We start from the raw sequence: 27,243 nt of genomic DNA on the forward strand, positions 1-27,243 counted from the left end.
TGGGTCAACTCCTCCCTTCCTTCGGGAGCCAGAGCCTCCTGGCAGTCCGCTCAGATTAAGGGTGGCAAGGGCAAAGCCTGGCTGTGACTTCAGGGCTGGGAGCACAGAGCTGTTCCCTTCTTGTGCTCAACAGAATAAAGTCCACAGGCCTGAGTGACTGAGCCCTACCCCGTCCACTGCAAGCCTAGGGTGTGTCTCCAGAGGACAGAGGGTATGTTCCCAAACGGCCTAGCATCCCCACAGCCCACGGCTCCATCCATACCCTGCCCCAACTACAGCAAAGGGGACGTACTCATTACAAAATCATTCACGAGATAAACTTTATTTGGACCCCTCCAAAACTGGCAAGGAAATAAGCGCCGTCACAACATCACAGTCCTGTGTGCACAAACGTCTTCAGACATGCTGTCCGCTGGGACTTCACCACCACCCTGCGAGGCGGGCAGGGTGGCTAACTGCCAATCTGCTTTATGGAGGGCTTAAATCAGGGGTGACTCAGCTTCTACACAGGCGTGTAAACATGCCATCCAGAAGCTTCCCCGCATCTGCTCCCGGCTTCTTGATACCCCGGGATGGGCTGCGCTTCTCCCAGATCCATGCCCATAGCAGAGGTTCCTCTACTCTAAAACCAGGGATCAGGCTGCCCCATCTCTGAACAAGGGCCCTTCTCCTTGACGTGACCTATGGGGACCAGGACTGCTAGGTCTACGGTGGCTGCACCTGGTGGTCAGGCAAAAGCCTTGGCAAGCCCTGGGCACCAATGAACTTGGCTAAGCAGAGGGCCCAGTGCTGAAGCACCAGGGAGACAGTTCTGTTGAGGGCAGGAAAAGGGGCTGGCCCCAATGACCTTTTAGGGAGAAGGAAAGAGCCATGGCCTTCCTGCTGCCCTCTTCATGCCAGGCCTGCTGCTGACCAGCTTTTCTGACGCCTCCAGAATGTGGGTGGGGGGACCTCATGCGGGGGCCACGGCCTTGATCTCCCAACGACACAGAGGACACTTGGCTGAGTTCCTGAGGACCCGACCGGCGCAGGAGCTGCAGAAGTATGCATGACTGCAGGGAAGAAGGCAGGTGTCGGCAGCACGGTCGAAGCAGATGATGCACTCCAGTTCTGCTGTGGCTGGGAAAGGGCACAACACAGCTGGGACACACGGGGGCAAAGGGTGGCCCCCCCCCTTACGCTACAACTACAGGGTAGAGAACCATACAGTCCTACTGGGACAAATACTAACTTCACGAAAAATGCTTACAACATAATCAGATGGAAAAAAAGAAAAAATTGGGATGAAAACCATCATGTACATACATATGTATACCGTAAGATTCCCACTTAGTAAAAAAGGAAAACAGAGCACAATTCCCCCACAGATATAGGACTACAAAACAGTAGGCACAAATCCACCTAAGAGGTAATGGGTGATTTTTTAAATTTCCATATTTATTCTTGAATATTTATTTTATTTCTGCTTGACCAATCTTTTATTATGAACATGGACTGCTTTTTAAAGCTGGGACAAAAGAACATTATTTGTGCATGAATGTGCTCTTGTAACTTATAAAGTTAGCCAATGTTCTAGAAGGCAGAGCTGTTAAATTGTTTTTAGGTTTCCCGTAGGCAGCGGCCAAATCTTTTGGCCTAAAGCCCATGGGAGACTTCGTGGACCTGGAAAGACTTTCGTGAGCCCCCAGAGCTGGGGCCTCCCCTGGTGCCTCTGGTGCTGGAGTCCCTGGGAGTCCCTGGGGCTGGGGGGAGCCACTCACCCTGAGGCTGCAGAGTCTCATCGCTGAAGGCCCGTGGCATGGTGGAGGGGATGACGCTGGCTGTGGTATCTGAGGCAGAGAGGGAGACTCAGGGCCCAGGGAAAGCAAAGCCAGGGTGCTCCCACCCCACCCCCACCAGCCCCTGGGGTAGTTCCATGGGCTGCAGTGCTGGAGCTCCCAGCTGATCTTAGGGTCCCAGCCATGCCTTCCCAGTTTAACCCAGCACAGAGTTTATGAGGCTGTAGATTCTTTTTCCTAAACCACCCCACCTAACCCCTCCTTTAGACATCTGCTCTTTGCCCTACTGTTGCTGCCTGACTGGAGACCCTCAGCGCTATCGACCTTCCTAAACACAGATGTGCATTAAAATCCCCCCAAAGGCAGGAAAACAGGTGCTTGGACCCACCTGGGTCCAAACAGGTGGTAGGACCCACCAGACCTACCAAAACAGGTGTCTCAGGGGTGAGGATTCAGCAGGTGTGACAAACGATTTTAAAATGGGGGTGGGGGGGGAACGGGGCAGAATGGTCTGCTTGTGTAGACCCCTGGAGGACCGGCACAGGAATGCCAATATTTCTTTTTATGGTTGTTTCTTGTATTCACTGTCCCTGAAATCCACTCTCCTTCCAGGTGGCTGGAGGTATGGTTCTTGTTTTTCCACTCATGGATGGAACGGCTGACTTAACCCCCATGAGAGGTCTTCCTGTGTGCTTCTAACCCTCATACCTTTGCTCTCCACACTTGACTCTTGCAAACTCCTACTTAGACAGCAAAACCCAGTCTCCAAATCTCCCTTTGGGAAACAGCCCTTTAACAGATGTTTGCAGTACTAGTCAAGATCTTAGCATTCTCTAGGGACAAGGTTGCCCTCCCTTTGACTGGGTCTTGTCCATCTGGCATCCCTAGTACCCATCTTCATATCTGACCCTGGGCAAGAGCTGATGTGAAAACTGTACATAAAGAAATGAACGGATTTCCCCACGGCTGTGGGTGGGGGCGCGGTGTCACTTGAGCCTCCACCTCCGACCCAGGGGCAGTGCCCGGGTTCCCGCAGGTTGCCTCACCCAGCAGCTCGATGGCCTTGGTGGTCCCGTACACGTCCATCACGGCCCAGAGTGGGGCGTCCAGGGGCACGCCCTTGCGCAGCAGGAGCCTGGGCCCCGCGTTGACCCTGGCGTAGAGCCGGCCTCGGCAGTTCACCCAGAAGTGGATCACGTCCCCCAGCAGCGCGCTGCCCTCGGGCAGCATGGCAGCCCACGTCGGGCTCTGCTGCTCCAGGTCTGGGCACACAAAGGGCGGCAGGCTGGGCGCAGACACCTGTGCGGGGTCCAGGCGCGTGAAGCCCACCCGGAGCCCTCCGTACCAGCGGGTTTCGTGCCACAACACGCGCAGAGCCACCGGCTCGCCGGGTGGCACCGGTCGCTGGCTGAACACGATGCCGTCGTGGAAAGTGGCGCACCTCTGCGCCGTGCACCGCCGGGCGTCCAGATGCACCTGCACGCCCTTAGCCTTGGCGTGGAAGCGGAGCGTCTCTCGCGGCGCCTTGGAGTCTGTGGGGGTGGGGGTGGGGGCGTCAGTGCGGTCGGGACCGGACCCACCCGCTCCCCAGAGTCATCTCCACATACCCCCCATCTCCCTGGGGCCACTGCTCCTGCCCCCATCCAGGGACCACCCCTCCTCCCCCAGACCTGATTAAACCCTGGTGAGGAACGCTCTTTGCGTGCCCAGGATCTGAGTTCCACCATGAACTTCCCCAAGCCTCAGGGCCCCTCTCCGAGGGATAGTGTAAAAATTAAAGGAACTCCTGCCTGTGCCGGCTCTCAACACCTGCTAATGGTTATTGGCATTAAATAGAAAGAGCAGGTTTTAGAACCGTCGATATAATATGATCCAGATTTTCTTTGACACATGTTTATATGTTTATATATTCTATCTGTATCTAGAAGCAACCTGAAAGCAGATGGAGCTGCTAATTGTGGTGACCTCTGGTGGATGGGTCCTGGTGTTTGCGCTGTCTTCCTCTCTGTCTGACTTTATCATTGTCACACAGAGAACCTGCACCATTTGTGAAGGCCATGGCCACAAGTAAGGGTGACTTCCTTTTCTAGTAGGAGAAAGGGGACCAACAGCCCCCACAGAGTGAGGCGGGGAGAAGGGACACAGGCTGGAGAAGGAGCTCCAGGTCTGCCCCCTCAGAATCCTGGGCTGGGCCAGCTAAGACCCAAGGCTGGACTTTAAAATCAGGAGATGGGACACCTGGGTGGCTCAGTGGGTTAAAGCCTCTGCCTTTGGCTCATGTCATGATCTCAGGGTCCTGGGATCGAGCCTTGCATTGGGCTCTCTGCTCAGCGGCAAGCCTACTTCCTCCTCTCTCCCTCTCTGCCTACTTGTGATCTCTGTCTGTCAAATAAATAAATGAAAATAATTTTTTAAAAGATTTTATTTATTTGACAGACAGAGATCACAAGTAGGCAGAGGCAGGCAGAGAGAGAGGAAGGGAAGCAGGCTCCCCGCTGAGCAGAGAGCCCGATGCAGGGCTCTATCCCAGGACCCTGGGATCATGACCCGAGCCGAAGGCAGAGGCCCTAACCCACTGAGCCACCCAGGCGCCCCTAAATAAATAAAATCTTAAAAAAAATCAAATCAAATCAGGGGACTTCCCAACTTAACTCCCCTCAGCAGCCAAGAGAGGAAGTTCCCTACTGAATAGCCCTTCCCCTCCAGCCCCAAGCCTGAGCCTGGAGGAAGCTAATGAGCTTCCTGCCGCACAGCCATGGGCTTCATCTCTCTCCCCTCCACTCTTTCCTCCTGTCCTGCCCTTTCTGGGTTGGAAGATGGAAGCTGAAAACAGAAGAGAATTTAATCAGAACTTGAGCCAGACCCCAATCCAAAAAAGCAAGGCCCTCCCCTCCCAGATCTCATCAGTTTCCCCAGCCACCTTTCTCTGATCACTTACAAACCTGTAAGATTCTAGCAGGTCACAAGGAGGGGAGGCTAAATCTGGTCAGGTACAAGGGATCCCCTTGAGGTCATAAGGAATCTGTCCCTGATGGATACAGGCCAAAGGCAAGCCTACCACGGTTCTCTAACCCACGGCTTTGGAGACAAGCACTCACTCTGGCCTTGGGAACATCTGAACCCTGTTATCCAAGTTCACCCCTCCCTCCCCCAAGCCCCCAGCATGACTGTCACCCCCTTCTGGTATACCCTCGTGTCTCCCTTCCTTTCTGATAGTCTGCCCAAGTGCCTTTTCCCGGATGCTATGCACAAGAAAAGGGGAGTCCCCAAGTAGGCACAGACGGTGACCAGGAGCCAGAGTCGAGGGCCCTGACATCAGATAGACTGTCTTTGGGCCCACTGCAGAGCCACTGAAGCATCCAGGAGGCTCTGTGGAGGGAGCCATGTCTGATGTCTGATTCTAGTCCCAGCTCTGTTGCTTGCCTAGGCAGGTCACTGCCCCTCCGGGTAGAGGTCTCCTTATCCACCAGTGAATTGATATGTATGGCCAGCCACGTCCCCGGGTCTCCAGGTACCTTGCCTGGAGATCCTGAACATGAGGAGTTAACGGCCCACTTGGGCAGGCATTGTGACTTTGGGAAATCCCCCCCATGTCCCCCCTCACTCAAAGAGAATCTTTGGAGTAAGTCTTTTGGAATCAGAAGTGATGAGGATCCGCCCTCTGCTCAGCGAGGACCTCCCTGGATCTTCATCATCTCCATCACCACCCCTCCAGCCATCAAGCCTCTTGGGTGCCAGGCACCTCTGAACCCTTACAGCATCCTTCACTCTTCCCACAACCTGCAGGGAGGCATGCAGAGGGAACTGAGCTGGGGCGCTTCTGCACCACTCCGCAGCCAGCAGCAGAGGAGCCCGGGCCCAGCTCCAGCCCTTGCACTCCCAGGCTGTCTCCTTCTTGGCACCACTGTGACCTGAAATCCATAGCTGCCACAGAAGCAGCCAGCAGCAACCATGGGTTGGTCCCCACCCTCCACATCACATCCAACCCCACCTCCCCAGCTCTGGGGGCTACCTGCTGCTGGGGTGTGAGCCTCTGGGGCCCCCCAGGAGCTACGAGCTGAGGCTCCAGGCTCTCTGCCTGGGAAGGAGCAGGGTTCTGAGATGCAGTCCGGACCTCTGGTGATAAAAGCCCAGGGTCTCCACCTCCTGCCCTGAGCGCTGAGGGCACGTTGTGGTTTGAGGTGAGGCTCTCAGAGACTTACAGTGCTGGTAACCTTTTGGTTATGCCTCTGGCAGCCCCATAAGCTGGCAGGGCTTGCATGGGCCCTGGCCTGCAGCTGAAGAAACTGAGGCCTCAGGGAAAAGTGAGTCACCCAAGGTTCCACAGCTTCCCCTCTCCTTGATTCCCTGGTCTAGGGACCAAGCTTAGGGCTCCCACTTACCAGCCTGGGAGCAGAGCTGGGCCCCCATCAGCCTGGGGTCCTCGGGTATAGGTCCCTGGGTCTGGAAGGAATTGTCTGGAGAAGGCCCGTGGACAGGTTTCCAAAGATTCAGTGGGTCTCCTTGTTATGGGCCAGGATCATGTTACAAGGTTGATGATTAATTAGAGGTTGCTGTCACGGGTTATGATATCAGGGGAATTTCCTGATGATTGCCCCTGCCTTGCAGCAGACCGGCCGCAGCTGACTGATTGAAAGGAAGCAGGGACTCCGCTGATGGCTCGGGTAGGACTTACGATAGACTTCTCCCTTACTTCTGACCCTTCGTTCACAGCCCAGCTGTGCATTATAATTGCCTGCGGCATATTAGTAAAGTACTCACGCCTAGACCTGCCCCCAGAGACTCTGATTTCAGTGGCCTGGGGTGGGCCCAGCATTAGTTTTTTTGTTCTTTTTGTTTTTTTTCCAAAATTTATTTATTTGACATAGAGACAACGAGAGAGGGAACACAAGCAGAGGGAGTGGGAGCGGGAGAAGCAGGCTTCTCGCTGAGCAGGGAGCCTCGAAGCCAGGACCCTGGGATCATGACCTGAGCTGAAGGCAGACACTTCACGACTGAGCCAGCCAGGCGCCCCCAGCATCAGTTGTTTTTCAAAAGCCCCCTGGATGACTCCATCGCTACAGATCCGGGCACACCCGTGGGTACTTAATCAGTGTTGCTCAAGTGGCTTGAATGGAATTAGCAGCGTCCCCGGACCTGTGGAGTTGCCCCAGCCTGGGTCTCAGGCAGAGAGGAGAGGGGTAAGTCAGCAGAATGGGAGAGGTATTGATTGTCCCCCCCAACCCTGCTGGAGTTTCAATTCCACTTTCCACGCTACAAAATGCATATCGTCCCGCAGGAGGTTATGGTGGAGGCCTGCCTGCTGGTGTATTAGCCAGCCGTGCAAAGAAGTCAAATGTTAACCTTAACTTCTTGATCTCAGGGTTGTGAGTTCAAGCCCTGTGTTGGGTGTGGAGTCTATTTATAAACAAAAACACAAAAAGTCAGAATCTTCTGCCCCGCCCATGTCTATAGGAAAGCCGGGGCTGGTAGAGGGAAAATGGCTTATTCTGACCAGTGTTTCTCACCCAGCCACAGTCGCAGTCACGATATCGCCTGGGGAATCTTATTAAAATGCTGATTGGTTTTGAAGGCCTGGGGCTACAGGCTGGGATTTTACTTTTCTAAGGAGGTGATTCTGTAGAACCGGAATCAACCTCAGGTGGCAGGGCCCAGGGTTAGTTTGGAGGCTAATGGGTACCCTGGCCCCCCACCTCCAGGCTCAGCCCTTCCCAAGACCCCAGATCAAGGCCATGATCAGTGACTACTCTGAACTCAGTTAAGGGGGTGGATATCCCCATGGTTGTCCCCAGAGAAGCTGGGGACAGTGGTGCTGGTGACTGGGCTGGGGAGGCTGTTGAAGTGGGAAAGGATGGAGAGTCTGGAGACCCAAGTTCTGCTTCCTGTGCTTTCTTGCCTCCCCTGTCCTCCCCGGGCCCCGGTGTCCCCATTTGTAAAGTAGAAAGCCAAGGTGAGCTGGCTTCTGGGCCCTTCTAGCCCCAAAATGTTGTGATTCTAGCCTTGACAACAGATAGGTGACAGCAGCCTGGCTCCAGCTGCCCTCAGAAGCTGTTTCCTGGACACTGGACCTTCTCTTCCACAGCACACCCCTAGTCGGCCTCCCTTGGTTTCCCCAGCTACTGTAACTGAACCAAGCCCATAGACGCCCCCAGAGCATCTGCAGTAAAGAAAGAGGCTATTTGTTGGTGTGGCACCACCCAGGAAAATGGGGAGCTAATGCTCCCAGTCCCGAGATCCCTGATGGCTTACAAGCAAGGGTTTTTAAAAGATGAAAATCCAGGGTAAGGGCCTGGGGTTTTGGATCATGCTGATTGATTAGGGATTATGTCGGCTCTAATATTTCCTTTTCTTTTTTTTTTTTTTTTTTAAGCTTTTATTTATGAGAGAGAGCGAGCACGCACAAGCAGAGGCAAAGGGAGAAGCAGGTTCCCCGTTGATCAAGGAACTTGACATGGGACTCAATCCCAGGACCCTGAGATCATGACCCGAGCTGAAGGCAGATGATTAACAGACTGAGCCACCCAGGCGCCCCTTTAGTATTTCCTTTCTTGATCACCAGGTAGCTCCCTGACTGTGATTAGCTGGTGCTTCTGCTCAGGTCACTGCTCAGGTCACCTGGGATTGGGGCCTGGGATTGGGGATAATTCTCAGCAGATTGCATTAGTGCTGTCATCTCTAGAGCACAGGGGCAGAAGTTCTCCATCCTGAACTATTGCTAAGCTGCAAACTATCTTACTTTTTTCTTGCAAACATGGCACATTGTGTTCATTTTCTCAGGCAGAAGAGTGTCGCATGGACTTTCTGGGATGCAACTTATTCTTATTTCCTGAGGCATTTTTAAAGGTTTTTAAAACAGTAACTATGGGGCGCCTGGATGGTTCAGTCGGTTAAGGGTCTGCCTTCGGCTCAGCTCATGATCCCAGAGTCCTGGGATCGAGCCCCACATAGGGCTCCTTGCTCAGCGGGGAGCCTTCTCCCTCTTCCCCTCACCCCACCCATGTTTTCTCTCGCTCTTGCTCTCTTTCTCAAATAAATAAAATCTTTTAAAAAATAATAAAACAGTAACTAAGGGCTACAGGACTTTGGCCAGAGGCAACTAGGAGCCAGATGTCTGAATCGTGGGGTCTGTGGAGGGCTTGTATCCCCGGTGTCACTATGTCCCTTCCACCCCTCTTCGCTTAGGCCACTTTGCAGCCTTCTGAGCATTTAGTGGTCCTCCCTGTCTGACTGTGCTGATCCCACAGTAGGAGTTGTGTGGACTGTTGCTAACTGTTGCCTGAGTGAGGGAGATGCCACCTCTGTGGAGTCCTTCCCTCCCCTCCAAGAGACCTACACTACTGTTGTGCGCATTTCCTCCCCGACAGTTCTCGAAGCGCCCCCTGGTGGCTGTCTTCAGTACTGTGGATGTGTTGAAGCCCTCAAAGCTAGGAGGGGCACCCCCAGGCAGGGAGGTCAGAGGGCTGAAGTTTCTGAGATCTCTGCGCCTCCTCTCCTGACCCTGAGGCTCCTCATAGTCCCTCCGTCCCTCCCCAGGGTTCCCTCACTGGCTTTCAGCCCTCATCTTTTGCTCAGGGCCCCGTCATTTCAAAGGGTTTCCACAGAAGCCTTTCCTAAGTAGCCTCAAGCGCTCTGAGAAGCCAGCTACGGGACAGCGGATTCAATCCCCACAGCACAGCTGAGGGAGCCGAGCATTTGCCCAGGGTTCACGCCAACTGTGATGGAGCAGAAATGAGAAGCCAGTGGGAGCCCAGCCCAAACTGAGGACAGCTAAGCAGCCCAGCCCCTTGTCTCTCTGGCCACCAGAGCCCTGGGACCCTTACCTTATTATACTTGTCTGTGTTCCGCTTCCCCGCTGGAATGAAAGCTCGGAGGGCAAGGGGCAACCGTGCCTAGAAACTGGCCCCTAGAGAGATCAGGGCCATGTGCACAGTAGGTGGTCAGCAAGGATTGTCAGTTTCTTCTAAAATTGCTGGTCTGCCTACCTAATGACCCAGAGATGTCACTCCTAGTGGAATGCCTGACAGACTCAGTGCATATGTCCCCAAAGACTAGTACATGAATGCTCAGAGCAGAGCTATTCATAATAACCCCAGACTAGAAACAGCCCAAATGTCCATTGTGCAGGACACTCTGATGTGCTGCTCAGATCCCGCTTCAGGAATGAAGAACTTCCAGTGGCTGGAGTGCTACCCTCATGAGGTCAGCTAAGGTTCTTGTGCAAGTACCGTAGTCTGGCTCTCTCCCCGTCCAGTCCTATTTCCACAGGTGTTGACCCCAAGAATACCCGCTAATGAGTCCCGTCAGTAATCTCTGTCTCAGGGGCTTCTCCCTGAGGAATCCAGCCTCTTATACCCATCTACAGGAGAATGGAAAAATATTGTCACGTAGTCACACCATGGAAGATTTGTGGCAATAAAAATAAGCAAAATACTGTTAGCCACAACAACATGGTTAAACCTCAGTGATGAGATGTTGCCCCAAGAGAAGATCCAAAAAGGCCCCACTGTGTGCCTCCGCTTTAAGTTAATCCGTGGTGTTATAAATCAGGGTAGTGCGCAACTTTGGGAATTACTGACTGGGAAGGGGTCCAAAGGAGCCTCTGGGGTGCTCGAACCGTCCTCTATCTTGATCGGATGATATAAAGACATATGGAAAAATTCCTCCAGGTGGACCCTCAAATCGCATGTTAATTGTTCCTTAATTACATGTTGGCTAAATTCCCTCCAAGCCCTAAAACTCTGATTCTGAGTAAGGTGATGAAAGACGGAGTAGCCACACTTCCTTGGAAAAATCTGCCCTAAAAAGCCAGAGGATTTAGCTAGCACTGCCGCCTGGTGGGGAGAAACGGAACTGAGTCTGATACCCTGGAGGGAAACAGTTGGGGACCACACAAGCTCCCATCTGCCACCCTGGGCACTTGCCTTCCTTCCACTCCACTCGATTCCTGCTGACGAGCCCCCCAACAACTCTGGGAGGTCACCATTCCTCTGGGCCAATAGCTAGACTCCTACCCTGGTCCTTGGGGTCCGGAAGTCAGGAGAGGGAGGCTAGGGTGTGCCGGCCAAGTAGCTAGCCCCTAGTTGGGTCTATGCTCTTCCCTCCATCCTGCTGTCCTATCCAGATATTTCTGAGCCCTGATTCTGCTGTGGGCCTTCACTGCCCTGGGCTCTCTGGCTCTTGCCCTGCCAGCACCAGGGCACCCTTCATGGTGTGAGTGTGGAGCCCTTCAGAGAGGGGAGCCAGAGGAGGGAGTTCACCCTAGGTGGCCAACTGGCTGCTCAGAGGTAAGAGAAAGGGGAAAGGGAGAGGTTTGGGTTTGGGGTTGGTGTCCTGTTTTCCTTCTCCCTGTGTCCCCCTTTACCCACACACGTGTCTGGGAGTCTGTCCTGAAAATTTGTGTCAGCTGCCCTTGGGGTGTCGTGTGTGTGTGTGTGTGTGTGTGTGTGTGTGTGTGTTTGTGTTCAACAAAAAATTTATTAAACACCTCCTATGTAGCAAGTACTGTACTAATTTCTGGGCAACTGGCGATTGATGAAAACCCACTTCTTGTCCCTCAGTCAATTCAAGTATGCCCCAATACTTAAGTAAGTACTTAAGTAAGTACTATAAGAATACCAAACCGAGGCCTGGGAAAACCCAGGGCCTGTGCACTAGGGGCTTGTTATGCCCAGGGAATGGGTGAAGGTTTTGTGGAGTAACAAGATGTTAAAATTGATACCTGCAATACAATTAAGTCTTCAACAGCAAGAAAGGGAAAACAGGCATTCCAGGAAGGAGGAACCGCATGTGCACACACAGAAATGTAATTGTGCCCAAAGCTATCTGGTTGTATCCGTTAAGATCAGGATTGCCTGCATATAACAGAACATCCAAAGGAATAGTGGCTTCAAGGAGATCTGTTCATTTCTTTTTCACATAAAATAAGTTGAATGTAGGTAGTCCAGGGTAACCGTGACAGCTCTATGGCCATAAGGAGCCCGGGGTTCTCTCTACTTTTCTGCTCCACTATTCTATCACAGGCCTCCAGACTCAAGGTTACTTTGTGGACCAAAAGGGCTGCTGGATCTCCAGTCAGCACATCAGTATTACAGGCAGCCAGAAGGAGACAGACCCAAAAGGGCATTCCTCTCAGCTAAGTCAACTCCCTCTAATCCAACTCACTGGAAGGTTTATGTAACATTTTCATTGACATCTCATTGGCCTAAATTTTGTCATGTGGGCACAACTCACTGCTAGGGAAGCTGAAAAATGTAGTCCTCATTGGGGGAGCTGCTAAAAGTCAGGGTTCTCTAGTGAAGGAAGAAAGAGAAAATGCATATTAGGTAGGCAGCAAGCCCTATCTAGCCCAGTGGTAGAGTGGAACACTGGTCCTCCAGAGCGTGGACAGAGCTGGCTGCAAGGAGTTCAGTCACAATGGCCATGCTCAGGAGGGTTGGACTTGATTCTGTAGAAAATAGGGAATAGCCACAGGATTCGGAACAGGAGCCTTGGGCCAGGGGCCTAGAACAATCTTCTTTGGGGAAAGATCCACCAGGCAGAGCAACCCAGGATGGGGGACAGGTGCAGAGCACCAGGAGTGATGGGTTGGGGCAGCAAGGAGGTGTCAATGCAGGGCTGAGGAGGACACAACAGGAGAGCGGAAGTCAAGCCCTGGCGACAGTGGGGGGTGATGCCAGGTATCAGGAGAGGGTCCCACACCTGCTGAGAGCTAGTTTCAGAGGAATACAAGTCTGGGAAGAGATCTGAGTCTAAGATGACTGCAAGTCATCAGGTTGGAGGGCTCAAGGGCACCTGGGAATCTAAGCAGAAGCTTAGGCAAGAGAACAGGGCCGGGCAGGCAGGTTGTACAGTGGTGAATGAATGAGATCAGTGGGGCGGGGTGCCCAGGTGTTGAGCTGAAGGAATGGGATGGACCCTCCAGAGTTACTAGGCAGGAAGGACAATGGAATGGACAAGTGAATAAACTCGAGTCAGACAGAGCTGGGTTTGCCACTTAACAGCCATCCCCCCCTCCCAGGCCAGCAGATTGCCCTTCCTAAGCCTCAGCTTTCTCATCTGAAAAATGGGAACAAAGGGGCCCACCTTGAGGGCAGATGGGGTTGAATCAGTACCTGTTTAGCACAGGGGACTGCGCTTATTAGCAACCACCAACCCTTACCATTGAAGGGGCAGCCTTCCCCTTATTGAAGGGGACATCAGTGCATTTCTTAGGGCTATGGCAGTGCCCTACACTTTTCCTGCTGGAGGACAGGTCCCCTGGAGCCCTTTGTAGGCTCACTGGGGAGTGAGTCTCGAGCACTGTGCATCTCCAGAGCCATGAGGACCTCTGACCCAGTCTGGCCAGGGCAGCCCCTCGCTCAACCACATGTCTGAGCAGGAACATGAGCAGCCCAAGCTGGTGATCTGGGTGAGGAGTTGCGTATTTGCTAGAAGGCAGTCTAGCAGGAGGTGAGGGCCAGTCACAGACTCCACAGAGATGATTCTAGGTGGACTTGATCCTTTTTTGGAAACTAAGAAAGACAACTGCTGGCATGGGGGTCGTCAAGACGAGCACAGAATACCCCTTCCCTTCCAAGGGCATAGCCAGGAACGTTCCCAGGGCCCCTCACTTCAGCTTGCCTCCCGTTGACCAAGCTTAATCAGGTGGCCACATGCGATGACAAGGTCTAGGAAATGTAACCTTTATTCTGGACAGTCCTGTGCTGAGCTAGAACCCTAGCACGCGGGTACACGGAAATGTGTGTGCAGTGCCCTCAGGAAAAAATCGACCCACTGACCTAGAACTGACAGTGAGTCTTGTCTTGGCTTAGGGCTCCCAGTGAGTGAAAAGATTCCTGGGGAAAATCAAGACTTAAAACCTGAAGTATTCATGGAAGTAGCACCTAAGTTTAAGCTATCCATGGGGCGAAGAGTTCCCAAACTGAAAAATTAACACAAAATATATTCCCTTGCTGAGTCCTTGGAGCTGTTCATACAAACAATACAGAATAGATCTCTGAGGCCATTTTCACAACCCGGGACACACTGGGCTCCCGCGGAACAAAACAGTCTCACTGAAGATGAGCTCACAAACACCAGTTACGAATCACACGAAGAAACCACCTACTGTGAAGAAGAGCTGGCAAGTACAACAAATAGAAAAATCATTATCCCCAAGAATTTGGGATGACAGAACAAACTGAAAAGGATATCACAACAGGATGTTAAAATCATTATAAAGGGAGAAATAAAAATGATAGTAAAAGATTAGGATGCTTTGAAGAACAGATTGAATGGATGAAATTTTGCTAGAATGGAAACAAGATTTGACTCTTCAGATTCAAAAGGCACACTAAATTCTAGGTAGGATAAATAAAAATAAATCCACATATAGACACTGCAGAACACCAAAGAGACAGTAAAAGCAATCAGAGGGAAAACATGGCTTATTTAAAAAGGAGCAATAATTATACTGATTGAAGACAATTTATCCACAATAATAGAGGTTATAAGAGAATATTATGCATAAATGTATAAATCTTAACAGTCATTGATTTGGACATCCTTGTGTTTATTGCAACATTATTTATGATAGCCAAGTGATGGATGCCATTCAAGTGTCCTTCAGTAGATGAATGGATAAAGAAGATGTAGGATATATACACAATGGAGTATTACTCAGCCATAAAAAGAAATTTTTAAAATTTCTAAAATTTACCATTTGCAACAACATGGATAGATCTAGAGGGTATAAAGCCAAGTGAAATTAGTCAGAGAAAGACAAATACCATATGACTTCACTCATATGTGGAATTTAAGAAACAAAACAAATGAACACAGGAAAAAAGGGACAAACCAACAAACAGATTCTTTCTTTCCCCAAAAAACAGACTCTTAACTATAAAAAACAAATGGGGGGTTACTGGAGGGGAGAGGTGTGGGGGGAGGGGGGAGCTAGGTGAAGGGGGTAAAGAACGCACTTACCGTGAAGGGCACTGAGTAATGTATAGAATTTTTTTTCTATGTTTACATTATTTTATTTTTTACTTGTTTATGTATAGAATTTTTGAATCACTATATTGTACACCTGAAATGGATATAACACTCTATGTTGACGATACTGGAGTTAAATTTTTAAAAATTAAAAATAGAACAGAAAGGTCACTAATTTATACCACCACCACCAATAATAAATAATTTGAGATGTTAAAAATAAGGTGAAATAAAATAATAGATAACAATGCATGGAAAATGAGAGGTGGGTAATTGGAGTTGAAGCTTTTCAGAACTTTGGCGTTACTGTGGAAGAGCAGAAAGACACTGATTAATTTTGTCCTTTGTTAAGTCAGATAGGCATGACAGAGCTATAAATTAGCCTCTAAAAGAATAAAAATACAATACGCACTATCCAAACCAGTATAGGGAAAAGGGTGAGCATAAAGAAAATATGACCAATCTATGGGGCACCTGGGTGGCTCAGTGGGTTAAAGCCTCTGCCTTCGGCTCAGGTCATGAACTTGGAGTCCTGGGATCGAGCCCCGCATCGGGCTCTCTGCTCGGCCTGCTTCCTCCTCTCTGCCTTCCTCTCTGCCTACTTGTGATCTCTGTCAAATAAATAAATAAAATCTTTAAAAAAAATATGACCAATCTAACAGAAGGTGGCAAAAGGAGACAAGCAAAGCAAGAACACAGTAAATATAAGGAAAATAAAAGAGCCAATTAAAAATATATCAATAATGACAATAGATGTAAACAGACTACATTTGCCACTTACATGGCAGAGATTCTCGGGCTCTGTTTCCACTGCGTTAGTTATAGGCTGTTTCAGGAGATATGCCTCAGACATTCCGACCCAGAAATATTGGAAGCATTTTTGTACTAAGCAGATACTAATCAAAAGCAAGATACTATAGCAGTTTTAACACTAGGCAAAATAGACTTTTAACTGCTAGGGGAAAAGGAGGCACTATATGATGGTAGAAAGAATAAGTCACCAATAGACTATAACAATCCTCAACCTGATTATACCTAATATTTTCAAAATATACATAGCAAAATATTTACAGAATTAAAAAGAAAAACCAGCACACCACAATCACAGTGGCAGATTTTAAACAAAGGGCTACCAACTGCAGGCCTCCTTTCCCAGAGTCCCAGAAGCTTTAAGATGACAATCTTTCCAGGATGCCTGGGTAGCTCAGTCGGTTAAGCCACTGCCTTCGGCTCAGGTCATGATCCCAGGGTTCTGGGATCAACTCGCATCATATAGGGCTTCTTGCTTGGCAGGGAGGCTGCTTCTCTCTCCTGCCTCTGCCTGCCACTCTGCCTGCTTGTGCACGCACTTGCTCTCTCTCGCTCTCTCTCTGACAAATAAATAAATAAAATCTTAAAAAAAAAAAAAAAAGATGACAATCTTTCCTTCCACATAATCTAATCTAATTTTAGACATAATTCCTTCAACTGCCAGCATCTGTAAACTGAAGGAAGGCGTACACTTGTTAGGCAGCAGAAATGTGCAGAGCCTGATGTTCTTATTAAAACAGTCATTTTTCCAGGGAGAGGGGGGACCACCTGGGTGGCTCAGTTGGTTAAGTGTCTGCCTTTGGCTCAGGTCAGGGCCCTGGGGTCCCGGAGTCAAGTCCCGCATCGGGGTCCTTGCTTAGCGGGGAGCCTGCTCCTTCTCTCTCTAACCCTCCTCCCTACTTGTGCTGTCTCTCTATCAGATAAAGAAAATTTTTTAAAAACCTCAAATGTTCTCTTATCCAACCTCTGGTTTACAGAGAAGCCAAGGAGACAGGGCAAATGAGTTTTCCAGGGCCCTCTAGCTAGTGAGTGGGGCGACCAAGGTCCACCAACACCTGCCCACTGACTTCATTCAGAATTGCCTTGAATGTCATCTAACAAAACCCCAGGGATGGTGGCTTAACCACACAGGGGCTCCTTTTGCTCGAAGGACAACCAATCCTGCAGCGGGCAGCCCAGGCTGGTACGGGAGCTCATGCAGACCATCAAGGATCCAGCGTCCTCATAGCCTCCTGTTCCACTTCCTTGGCAAGCTGCTCTCTTCCTCATGGTTTCAAGATAGCTGCTTTACCCCATGGCACCTTCCAAACAGGAAGGAAAAAGGAAGTGACAAAGAGGAAGACACAGGCCTGTGGCAGGAAGGTCAGACTCCTAGAAACCCCCAGCTGACTCCTTGCATCTCACTGAGCAGCGGTAGGTAGGTCTCAAGGCTACTCCCACCTGCAAGGGATGCTGGGGGTTGACTGACTGCTGTTTGCCAACCCCATTAAAACCAGGGTTCTTGGGGCGCCTGGGTGGCTCAGTGGGTTGGGCCGCTGCCTTCGGCTCGGGTCATGATCTCAGGGTCCTGGGATCGAGTCCCGCATCCGGCTCTCTGCTCAGCGGGGAGCCTGCTTCCTCCTCTCTCTGCCTGCCTCTCTGCCTACTTGTGATCTCTCTCTGTCAAATAAATAAATAAAATCTTAAAAAAAAAAAAACAGGGTTCTGCCGTGCACCCCACTAACAACCAATTAGCCTATGTTCATGAACTGCCTACTGTTCCTAGGACCCTGGCTCAAGTCCTCACCTCTAGATCCTTCCAGATTTTTCCCCCTCACATTGCCCTCATGGCACCGTAGTACGGTAGCTATTCACAGCTTTCCCTAGAAAGGAAATTGTCAGATTTTAGCCATCAGGGACTATGGCAAGGTTGAAAGCACTTGCGAAATCCTCTGTGCCATACAAAGTGGGTTTTGTGTTATTCATATTCAGAATGTTTTGTGCCATCTCCTTCCCCTCCCCATAGTGATTCTGTCTTGGCACACGTGTGTGTTCAGCACATGTGTGTTCTACTGTTCAATTCTCCTTCCTCCTCCTCCACCCCACCAGTTTCTGCTGGGTGTGTGGGAGCTCAGGCACCCTCTGGCAAGCCTCTAGGTACCCAGGGATGCCCTCTCCAGGTGGAGAAGAGCAGCCCGAGGGCAGTGAGACTCCCGCACCCCACAGCAAGCCCTCTGATGTCTGTCACACGCCGTCCTAGCCTGGCAGCCTCTGTATGAAGACCTGGGAAGCGGGGTGGGCTGTGGGAAGGGAGAGTCTAGGACAGAGTAAGCCGGAGGGGGACCGAGGTGGCCCTGCCCACCCCTGGGACCGATGGCTGTGCTCTGCTCTGAGAAGAGAGCGGGATGCCCATGTCGGGCTGGTGACTCATGCGAGGCTGATTTTTCACACATTAACCCCACAGTCTTCACATCAACACGAAGGCAGGTATTTCCAGCTTACAGATAAAGAGGGTGAGGCCCAGAGGCTAAGTAACATACTGGGGGCCACACGGAAAGCTGCAGGACTGGGAGTTGATTGATCTGACCCTGAGCCTGTTCCCTCTCACTGAAGGTGGGTGCTATGCCTCCAGCTTAAAGCCCCAGCGCGCCCTTTGGCCTCATCTCTGAGGGAGCAAGCGGCTGAAGCAGCAGGGCTCAGACCAGAGGGAAGAGGAGGCATCTGGTTGCCACCCTCCCATCTATGGCTGCCTCCTCCCCCTCCACAGCCAGCAAGAGCAATTCTCCCATGGGCTCCCCACTTCAGGGCAGCCCCCTCAACTCCTCCATCTGGGGGGCCATTGCGAAAGCTTCCCAGAATGCACCAGGCCAAAACTGAGACCGGAAGCACCCCCCTCTTCCCAATCCCCCTAGGCGTACTGGGAATCCAGAGCCTGCCCAGCTTTCTCCCCAGACCAGGGTGAACTTCATGTCCTTCTGCCTTCTCCTGTGGCCCCCAGAAGCTCCCCCTTCTTCCCTGTCTCTCTTCCTGCTGGCCCTCTGGCATGAGGGTGGCCCTGAGTTGTGTGCAGGGAGGGTGGGACGGATTGGGTTTGGGATGGAATGCCAGGATTTAGGCATTTAGGCTCTGGACCAAGAGTCCTCGGGTCCTCGTGGGCAACCCCTGATTGTACAGGCTTTTACGAGCAAGCAGCAATTCATAAGAAAACCATCTCCTTGGGAGGACTTCCTTGGGACAGAAACTGCAGACTGATGCCAGTTCTGCCCTATCTCCATGTCAACATGGACAGAATGTACAACGGCATCCAAACCAGAATCCTAGATGCCCGCACCGAGCCTCAGCCAGTTACGTCGTCCCTCCGACGGGCAGAGAGGGCCGCAGGGAGGGTGACCCCATGTCTAGGGCACAGATGGCTCCTCTTTCTAGGGCTTGCCTCGATCTAGAGAGGTATTGCTGTGCACATTTTACAGATAAGGAAACTGAGGTTACTGAGGTTAGGTAACTCGACCAAGGTCACATATTTAGAAAGTGGTGGAACTTTTCAAAATACTAAGTTGGGGAAATGCTCACCGTTTGTAGAGAAATTTTCGATAAGGCATCAGGACACGGGTTTCCAGTTAACCCTCAGTTACCCAGAAAAATCAATTCCCCAGAATGTCCCTACATGTGCCTATGAGTTGTGCCTGCACGCACTTGGGTATCATGATTAACAGAGCTCTTGATAAACGGGCCAGACTACAGTGGGGGAAAATGTACAGAAACCAGCAACTGTATTCTCTGAATTCAGTGGTATGCTTTGAAGAGACCCCCAGATAAAAGGTAGCAAAACATAATCCTTTCAGAGCAACGGCAGGGAAACAGGGAGAAGCTTCCACCACCATTCGAGGTGCAAGCATCCATCTGGGTCCCCTGTTCGGCCCCTGACTCTCACAAGCAGCTGACCCAGTGTTGGCCGGCCACCACCTCCCGGTTGTTGCTGGGATGCTGGAGGAAGAGCAGGAGCCTGGCGGGCACAGAGAGTGCTCAACCACCAATCTGCGGTGTGGCCTTGATGGTAGCTTTCCCTCTCCAGAGCTTTGTTTCCCCGGCCATAAAATCAGGAGACTGCAAAATTTTTATGGAAAGGGCCAGATAGTGAATATTTTAGGCTTAAGGCCTATCACATATGCTTTTGGGCTTTTTTTAATGTTTGTTTTTGTTTTAGTTTCTTAAAAAATTTTTGAGTAATCTCTCTACCCAACATGGGGCTTGAACTGACGACCCTGAGATCAAGAGTCTCACACTCTTCTGAGCAGGCCAGGCTCCTCATATATTCTTTCGTTCTTTTTTTTTTTTTTTTTTTTTAAAGATTTTATTTATTTACTTGAGAGAGAGACAGTGAGAGAGAGCATGAACAAGGAGAAGGTCAGAGAGAGAAGCAGACTCCCCATGGAGCTGGGAGCCTGATGCGGGACTCGATCCCAGGACTCCAGGATCATGACCTGAGCCGAAGGCAGTCGTCCAACCAACTGAGCCACCCAGGCATCCCTCGTTCTTTTTTTTAAACAATACTTTAACAATGTAAAACCGTATAAAAATGGAACCAGGTGGAGAAACTTCCGAGAATGTACCACAATAAGGCAGAACCACCTCTGCTCCCCTTCCTAACCTCAAGTTCTCATTCAGCTCCTTAAAATGGAGAGTCTCCCACCTTTATCCCAGGAGCCATGGTCTCCCTTCAGCCCTCAGGATTAATAGTCATCTCCCCATCCCGATCTAAACCATTTATAATATGGACATACTTCAATGTCACTATTAGCTGTTGCTCCAAGCCCCTAGAGTGGGACCCACCGTGGGGCCATTTTGGTGCCTTCCCCCCTGTTCCCTTTCTCCTTCCCCTCCCTGCAATTTAGTAACCCAGCAGGCTAATATGCATGTTCTGATAGGTCAGCAGCTGTGACAGCCCCGCCCACTAGCCCTGCTGGGCAAGGGGTATATGTGTGTCTCTGCCTCTGTGTCTTCCTCAGATGCCCAGCCTACCCTGCATTCCCTGACCTTGGCCTTGTCCTGTGCTTGTCCTTAGTCTTGTCCTTGTGTCCTTGGTATGCATCCACGAGGCCCTCTACGCCGCTGCCCTCTGGCGTCTGGCATCTATAGGACCGTGGGCATGAGCGCAGCTGTGCTCCTGGCCCTGCCGGAGAGCTCACGGTGATCCTGCTTACAGGGCGAATTTTGTGCTGAGGTGGTGAGCTGAGCCAAGGCGGGCAGGGCAACAGGGCCAGGCCAGGTGTTCTGGGGGCTCAGGAGGATGAACCATCAGCATCTCCTTTCCACACCTGTCCTAAGGTCAGAATGAACTTGAGTGAGCAGGGTCCCGGAGCCAGAGACTTTCTGTGCGTGCAGAGGCTGGGGAATTGAGTGGGGGTCTGGAAGTAATCAGAATCCACAGGCTGGATGAGGGGGGTCTGTAGGACTCACTTGTTCCCCTGACCCTGGCAGTCCAGCCTGAAAAGAAATGATTAACTACTCCATATAGATCAATATTTCTTTCCTGGATAAGGGTAGTTCAAAAAAACCTCGTTAACTTGGGCCTCACTGTGTGTGCTAGGATGCTGGTCAGAGGGCAAGCTCCACTGAGTGGAAGTGACCTTGAGGGGAGGGGGTCAGTGTCAGGGATGCTGAAGCTACGTGAGGGGTCTTTTTGAGTTGGTTTGAAGCTGGTCTCTACCGTGGGAAGCCAGGCCTGTTGGAAGAGAGGGTAGAGGCCCCAGGAGTGTCAGTATGAGACTTTCAAGAAAAGTTATGAAGAGCTTCACACCTCTGTCCCCAGGAGGGTGTACAGGACCTTGAAAGCTGGTGGAGAGGGAACAGCAGAGGGAAGGGAAGGTGCAAACACAAAGAGACATGAGGGGCTTGTTGAATGACTTGAGAAGGGCAGGCCCGGGGCAGGGCCTACTGGGGTAAGAAGACAAGTTTTCCTTCAGAACACCCCAATCCTCTGGGCCACCAGGAGGATCACTGACCGCCCTGGACGCCCCGCAGAGCCAGGGGACAGCCCTTTCTGCCTGGAGCCCTTCCTGGCCCCTTTTCTGGGGAAAAAAAACAGAACTATGTGGGAACAAGGGGCTTTCAGCAAGGCCCGAGGGGCCCGCGATGCTCAGGCCCAGGAGCTCCCTGCCTGGCAGTAATTTGGGCTCGAGAGAAATATTGGCGGCCTTGGCTAACCGAATTATTCTTTCGGTTTGAACCAGCTCCCCGCTTTTGACTCAGATCCGGCCGGGCAAGGAAAGCGTTTCCGAAACCCCCGCCTGGTCCTGCGAACCCAGGGGGCGGGGGTGCAGCACCGCGGCTCCGAGGAAGGCTCCGGCGGGAATCGTGAGCCTGGGATCCCCTAGGCGGCGCCCCCTCCCCGCTCCCTCCGCCCCCGCCGCGCCCGGCCCCGCCCGGCCGCGCCCCCTCCGGCGGCCCCTCCTCCGCTGGGCGCCCTCGGGGGCTCTGGACAACCCGGGGCTCGAGCCTAGTTCGCCGAGCACGTGCTTAAGGCACCAAAATAGAAAAAGAAAATGCTTGGAAAGAATTTGATATTTCCAAACGAGCATCGAAATCGCCTTACGGGAAAAGTCAGTCTTGTGGGACTTCTTGACACTCATTTAACCGTTCAGAGTTGTTTTTATTGCAAGTTACGCCAGGGGGTGGGCAGAGTGATCTTTTTCAGGGTTTAGCCTCTACCCCCGCCCCTCCATCCCCAGGGCCCTCGGGCCTCCGGGCCCCTCCAGCGGCACCCCGTGTCAAATCCCTGGGGCCACAGGGCCGCCCAGCTGTTATTTTGCAGAATTTCTCTCTCGCGGCTGCCCACCAGCAGTTCTGCTTATCACTCCTGCCACTGACTCACAAGGGGAGGAGGGGATTTCTGAGCAGTTGCAAAACTTAACCAGAATATTAGGGGTTTCATGCAGCCCTTGTTTATTTATTTTTTTTAAAAAGCCCCCAAAGCCAACAAAATATGACACACAGGAGCAGGAGGGAAGGTGGGGTGGACAGGGGCCTTCCAAGACTGAATGGCCTATATGCTCATTATAGCTGGACCTGGGATCCAGGTTTCCTGTTTCCCTTCCCGGAGCCCTGGCTCATGCCAGGCCTTCTGCTTTGCTCTGGACTGTGGAGAAGAGTTGGCGTATGTGGAGAGCTTCCTCCTGCCACGCACAGTTCTAAGCCCTTTACAAGAAATAGCTTGGGGGTCCCTGGGTGGCTCAGCTGCCTTCGGCTCGGGTCATGGTCCCAGGGTCCTGGGATAGAGCCCCATGTCAGGTTCCCTGCTTGACGGGAAGCCTGCTTCTTCCTCTCCCACTCCCTCTGCTTGTGTTCCCTCACTCACTGTGTCTCTGTCAAATAAAGAAATTAAAAAAAGAAAAAAGAAAAGAAAGGAAAGAGAAATAGCTTGTCTGGTGCATGTAATCGCACTAGGAGGTATAAGAGCTATTAGTACGCCATCCCCATTTTACAGATGTGGAAACTGAGCATGAAGGACTTCACTGACTTGGGGCACTTGTCTTAGGGAGAAAGATGCTCATTGCTTTTCCCACTCCACTGAGGCACAGCCGCTCAGCCACGGCAGGTCTGGGAGAATGAGTGAGGCTACTGGGAGCCTGGAACCCCCCTGCCACAGAGACCAGTGGGTCAGGGGCTTGGGGATACTGAGATCCTGAAGGGATGGAGGATGTGCTGCTTTGAATGGCATCCAGGGCCCCAGATCCTGCTCACCACCACCAAGGGGCCACTGGGAAGGGAGGCCCAGGGTTGGGGGCTCTGATCCTAGCTGCCAGCCTGGGGCCAGAGGGATGGAGCAGCCACCAGACCTGCACGGTTACCCAGCCTTGAAACTCCAAGAAAAAGGGAACATGTATGACCTCAAGGCTGAAATATAGAATATCCTGCCCTTAAAAATTGGGAAGTGCTGGGGTGCCTGGCTGGCTTGGTCGGTAGAGCATGTGACTCTTGATCTCAGGGTTGTGAGTTCGAGCCCCACGTCAGTGTAGAGATTAGTTTAAAAAAAAAAAATTAGGAAGTGCTGCCCTAGAGGGTATGTGGTAGGGTGGTGGGGGAAGGCAGTGGGAGGAGGTGGAAATGGATATCCTGCCTTTTTTTTTTTTAAAGATTTTATTTATTTATTTGACAGAGAGAGATCACAAGTAGATGGAGAGGCAGGCAGAGGGGGGGAAGCAGGCTCCCTGCTGAGTAGAGAGCCCTATGTGGGACTCGATCCCAGGACCCTGAGACCATGACCTGAGCCGAAGGCAGTGGCTTTAACCCACTGAGCCACCCAGGCGCCTGATATCCTGCCCTTTCTCTCCCTCTCTTCCCCTCCGTCATCGCCCTTCTATGGATCTTCATTGCGCACTGCAGGACAGAGAAGGCAGCTGCAACAGCAAAACCCTGCAGACCAGCTCCACGGCTGAAGAACCCGAGGCACAGATGGGCAGCTAGGGAGAGGCAGGAGGTCTGGACAATCATCTGCCCCCTTTAGGGCGTCCGGGGAGGCCAGCATGGTGTTTCAGATGTGGGGAAGGAAGCCTCGGGGGCCGTGATCTCTCTAGTGAGTTGCGGTGGAGTGTGTATACATTTGTGTTTCTGTGTGTGAGCTATGGGTTCTCTCATGCAGGATATGTGTGCAAATGCCCAGGTGTGTGGACACAGGTTTATACTCGTGCTCCCGGGCATGCAGAAGTGGAAAAGATGCACAGTGTGTATGGGGAGAATGTGAGTTTTGGGTTGGTGGAGTGGGAAGGAAGGAGGACCTGAGACAGGCAGGACCATTTGGACCTGGATTCTCCTTGGGTTCTCCCGGCCAGGCACTGTTTCAGACATTGTTGGGATGTCAGGAAGGGAGGGCAGGCCGCGCCTGGGGCAATCTCAGGATGCATACTACTGAGATGATGACCTCCGAGGCCTGGCCTTCAAGCATGGGATGGAGTGTGGGGAAAGGTCCGGGGAGAGTGGGAAGCTTCTAAGGGATGTTGAGTTCTTGGAGCCAATGGGGCCCAGACGACTCCAAGCCTGGAAGCTTTCGTTTTTATGCTAGCGTTCATTGGGAGAGCAGGAATTAAGGCAGCCTGCTCCACCCCAAAGCCTAGGCTCGGAGAATTGAAGGGGTTAATGGAGCCTATTCGGGTTGGAGAGGAATCGTATACCTTACCGATAATTCCTCTTGGCATCTTGGCATCCTGGCTAGACCCTAAGACCTCACCAGAGACTTCAAGACTTTGAAGCTATTACCTGAAAACTTAGAAAACCTGATCAGGTTGGGCGGTGGGGGGGTGTCTCAGGGCCCAGCCCAGATCTCCCCTGGGGGACACACAGGGAAAGATGCCTGTTGTGCTAAGAGGTAGGGGGGATGGTGGTGGAGGATGTGTGGTTATTTATTTAATTCTTTACTTTCTTCCACAGATGGAGAATTCGCCCAGTCAGAGGCTGTTTGCCTGTTAATACCACAATAGCAGAATGGTCATTTGTTGAAGGCCTGTATGACTTCTAACCTCACATTAACCTTGATGGGCGGGGGAGATGGCTAAACCCTGTGTTACACGTGGGGAAATTGAAAATTAGAGACGGTGAGTAACTCCTGAGAGCTTACCAGCAAGCAAGGCTCACAGAGGACTGGAAAGCAGACTGCCTGGGCCGCAGAGCCTGGGCGGTTCCTATTCTAGTACCCGGGGCTGGGAGTGAGGGCAGCCTCTTGGGAACTTGTGAACTTGTGAACCTGTGTATGCTTTCCACTTGTCCTTTCGTTTAATTAATTAATTAATTAATTTTAAAAGTGCCTAACTTATTGCCAAGAGTGAAAGTGTGTAAGGACCTTAGAGCTGGGCCTGACCTGCCTCAAACCTCAGTGGTTCTGAGTTTCAGTTACTCTATGCCGCCTTGGGTGACCAGGGCAGGAAGCCAGTGGGAAGTCTCTGGGACCCAGCGGCCTTACCTAGTGAGGATCCAGAGCCCGAAGACACCTGTGTCTGGTTCACAGCTGGGACTTAACTCCTGTGATTGGCCCTGGAGATGGCTCAGACAATAGCTTCCATGAGATTGGAGACCCTTCCCCTCGCCCGCCCCTTTTCCTCTCTCCGTGTCCCCAGGCCAGTCCCCAACCCCTGATTCCAACAGTAGACCTGCAGCTGCCGAGATATGGATTCTAAATCCAGGAGGAAGTGGGGGACAGTGAAGAAAAGAGTATCCTAGCCACCCCCCCCCCGTGTAGTCACCCCACCATTCACCTTGCAGGGCTGCTCCCCCCCCCCCCCGCCCCCCGAGGGACTTGGATTCTTCCAACAGGGGGCAGCCCCAAACCTTCCCCGAAGCACTTACCAATTCGGAAACCGAGGCCTGGCGGGGCGCTCCCCACCCCCCCATCTCCCACCCGCACGCCCCTCACTAGCTGGCCACCCGCCAGAGCCCAGGGTCCAGGGTCCAGGGTCCAGCTGTCAGGACCCTGGCATCCAGTCCCCGCCCCCGGGCAGGGCCGAGCCTCAGAGGAGCGCCAGCCGCGCCCCCTCCTGGCTGCGCTCCCGGCCGGGCCTCTGGAGCCTGCCTCTCCCCCTCTGATGTAAACTGATATTTTAATTCTCTTACAAGGAATGGTGTTTAGAGAAATGACTTAACCGGATTACTCATCGTCTATAATGACTTGGCCTGGCTCCGAGGCTATTCCTAGACATGACGCTTGAGGCTTTGATTCTTTCTCTCTTTTCTTTTGCTACTTTTTTTTTTTTTTTTTTTTAATACCAAGAAATTACAGCCTCGTGCCCGCGGCGGCCCCGCCCCTACACGCCCCTCGCACGGCATCCTGGGAGACGTAGTTCTCTCTCCCGCAGCTCGCCGCTCCGCGCCCCTGGCTTCCCTTATCTCTGCTAAGTAGAAGCCAGCGGCGGGGTCCGGCTTGGGAACTTGTCTATGATAAGGAACCTTAGAGCAGAAACCCCTGTTGTGCGGTGATTGGGAAAGTCACTTAACCTGTACATGTCTTGGTTTACTCCTCTGTCAAATGGGAGACAGTCATACATCACAGGGTTGAAGGGACAGTGGGATTTTATTCTTAAGAGGCCGCACAGGCCCCACATTTCAAGAAGTCTGTCCTGTGCCTACGTATTGACCTCCAGTCTACTTACCACTTTGTATTGCAAAGTGACACCGAGAACCCGGCTTTAGTTATTCCCATCCCTGGGGCTTAATAGGGTCCTGGCACGCAGTCGGCTTTTCCTTAATCCTTACTGTTTGCTGACGAGCCTCTGAACTTGTCCAGCACAAACTCTCTGCTCTTTTACGCCCTCGGCTATAATATGGAGATAAATACAGTGTCCGCATCACAGGGAAAATGACATCATTGAGGTAAGATGTTTGGCATAATGTCTCATAAACACTAGTCCAAAGCATTGCCCCTTCCGAGTGCCAGGCTGTGGCTCAGAAGCTGTGTGAAGAAGGGATGGCTAACTCCCTGTGAGGTTGACAAGGGTACATCTTCTGATCCAAAGGATCAGGGCTTTGTTCTACTTGTGGTTATGGCCTCAGTGTCTAGCCCAGTGCTGGTAAGGAGTTGGACCAACTGTTGGATGAGTGAGTAAATCAAAGACTACCACTGATTTCCACAGGAGGAAGCTAAGGTTCCAACAGGTCAAGTGACTTGCCCAAGGCCACATAGCGGCTGTCTATGGAGGTATCCAAACCCCCATTTTTTTTC

General features: G+C 51.8%; 1 protein-coding gene and 1 long non-coding RNA gene across 3 annotated transcripts; one reads left to right on the forward strand and one right to left on the reverse strand.

Moving 5' to 3' along the window:
- Positions 1-306: 306 nt before the first annotated feature.
- Positions 307-6,451, reverse strand: NEURL3 (neuralized E3 ubiquitin protein ligase 3). 2 transcript variants are annotated; one of them, XM_059188454.1, is made up of 4 exons: positions 6,161-6,451; positions 2,825-3,310; positions 1,761-1,829; positions 307-1,052 (listed from the first exon to the last, which is right to left on the reverse strand). In XM_059188454.1, the coding sequence occupies exons 1-4, from the start codon at positions 6,186-6,188 to the stop codon at positions 892-894; spliced, it is 744 nt and encodes a 247-aa protein (XP_059044437.1). In that variant the 5' UTR covers positions 6,189-6,451; the 3' UTR covers positions 307-891. The 2 variants fall into 2 exon arrangements, with proteins under 2 accessions (XP_059044437.1, XP_059044436.1); XM_059188453.1 differs by having other exon boundaries at positions 809-1,119; positions 6,161-6,415.
- LOC131840475 (uncharacterized) lies at positions 6,368-25,328 on the forward strand. Its single transcript, XR_009357361.1, has 3 exons — positions 6,368-6,442; positions 23,922-24,111; positions 24,963-25,328. It is a non-coding gene; the product is annotated as an uncharacterized LOC131840475 (long non-coding RNA).
- The last annotated feature ends 1,915 nt before the right edge of the window (positions 25,329-27,243 follow it).

The sequence above is a fragment of the Mustela lutreola genome, chromosome 9 (assembly GCF_030435805.1).
Source record: "Mustela lutreola isolate mMusLut2 chromosome 9, mMusLut2.pri, whole genome shotgun sequence".
Classification (NCBI taxonomy): Eukaryota; Metazoa; Chordata; class Mammalia; order Carnivora; family Mustelidae; genus Mustela; species Mustela lutreola.

Bases quoted from the DNA above. Each gene is read 5' to 3' on its own strand.
- NEURL3 (XM_059188453.1), bottom strand. From the start codon at position 6,188: ATGGGGGCCCAGCTCTGCTCCCAGGCTG. The intron at 3,311-6,160 runs GTAAGTGGGAGC...CCACCCCCACAG, and splicing joins CCAGCTCTGCTCCCAGGCTG to ACTCCAAGGCGCCGCGAGAG. The intron at 1,120-1,760 runs GTGAGTGGCTCC...GCCCTTTCCCAG, and splicing joins TGAGACTCTGCAGCCTCAGG to CCACAGCAGAACTGGAGTGC.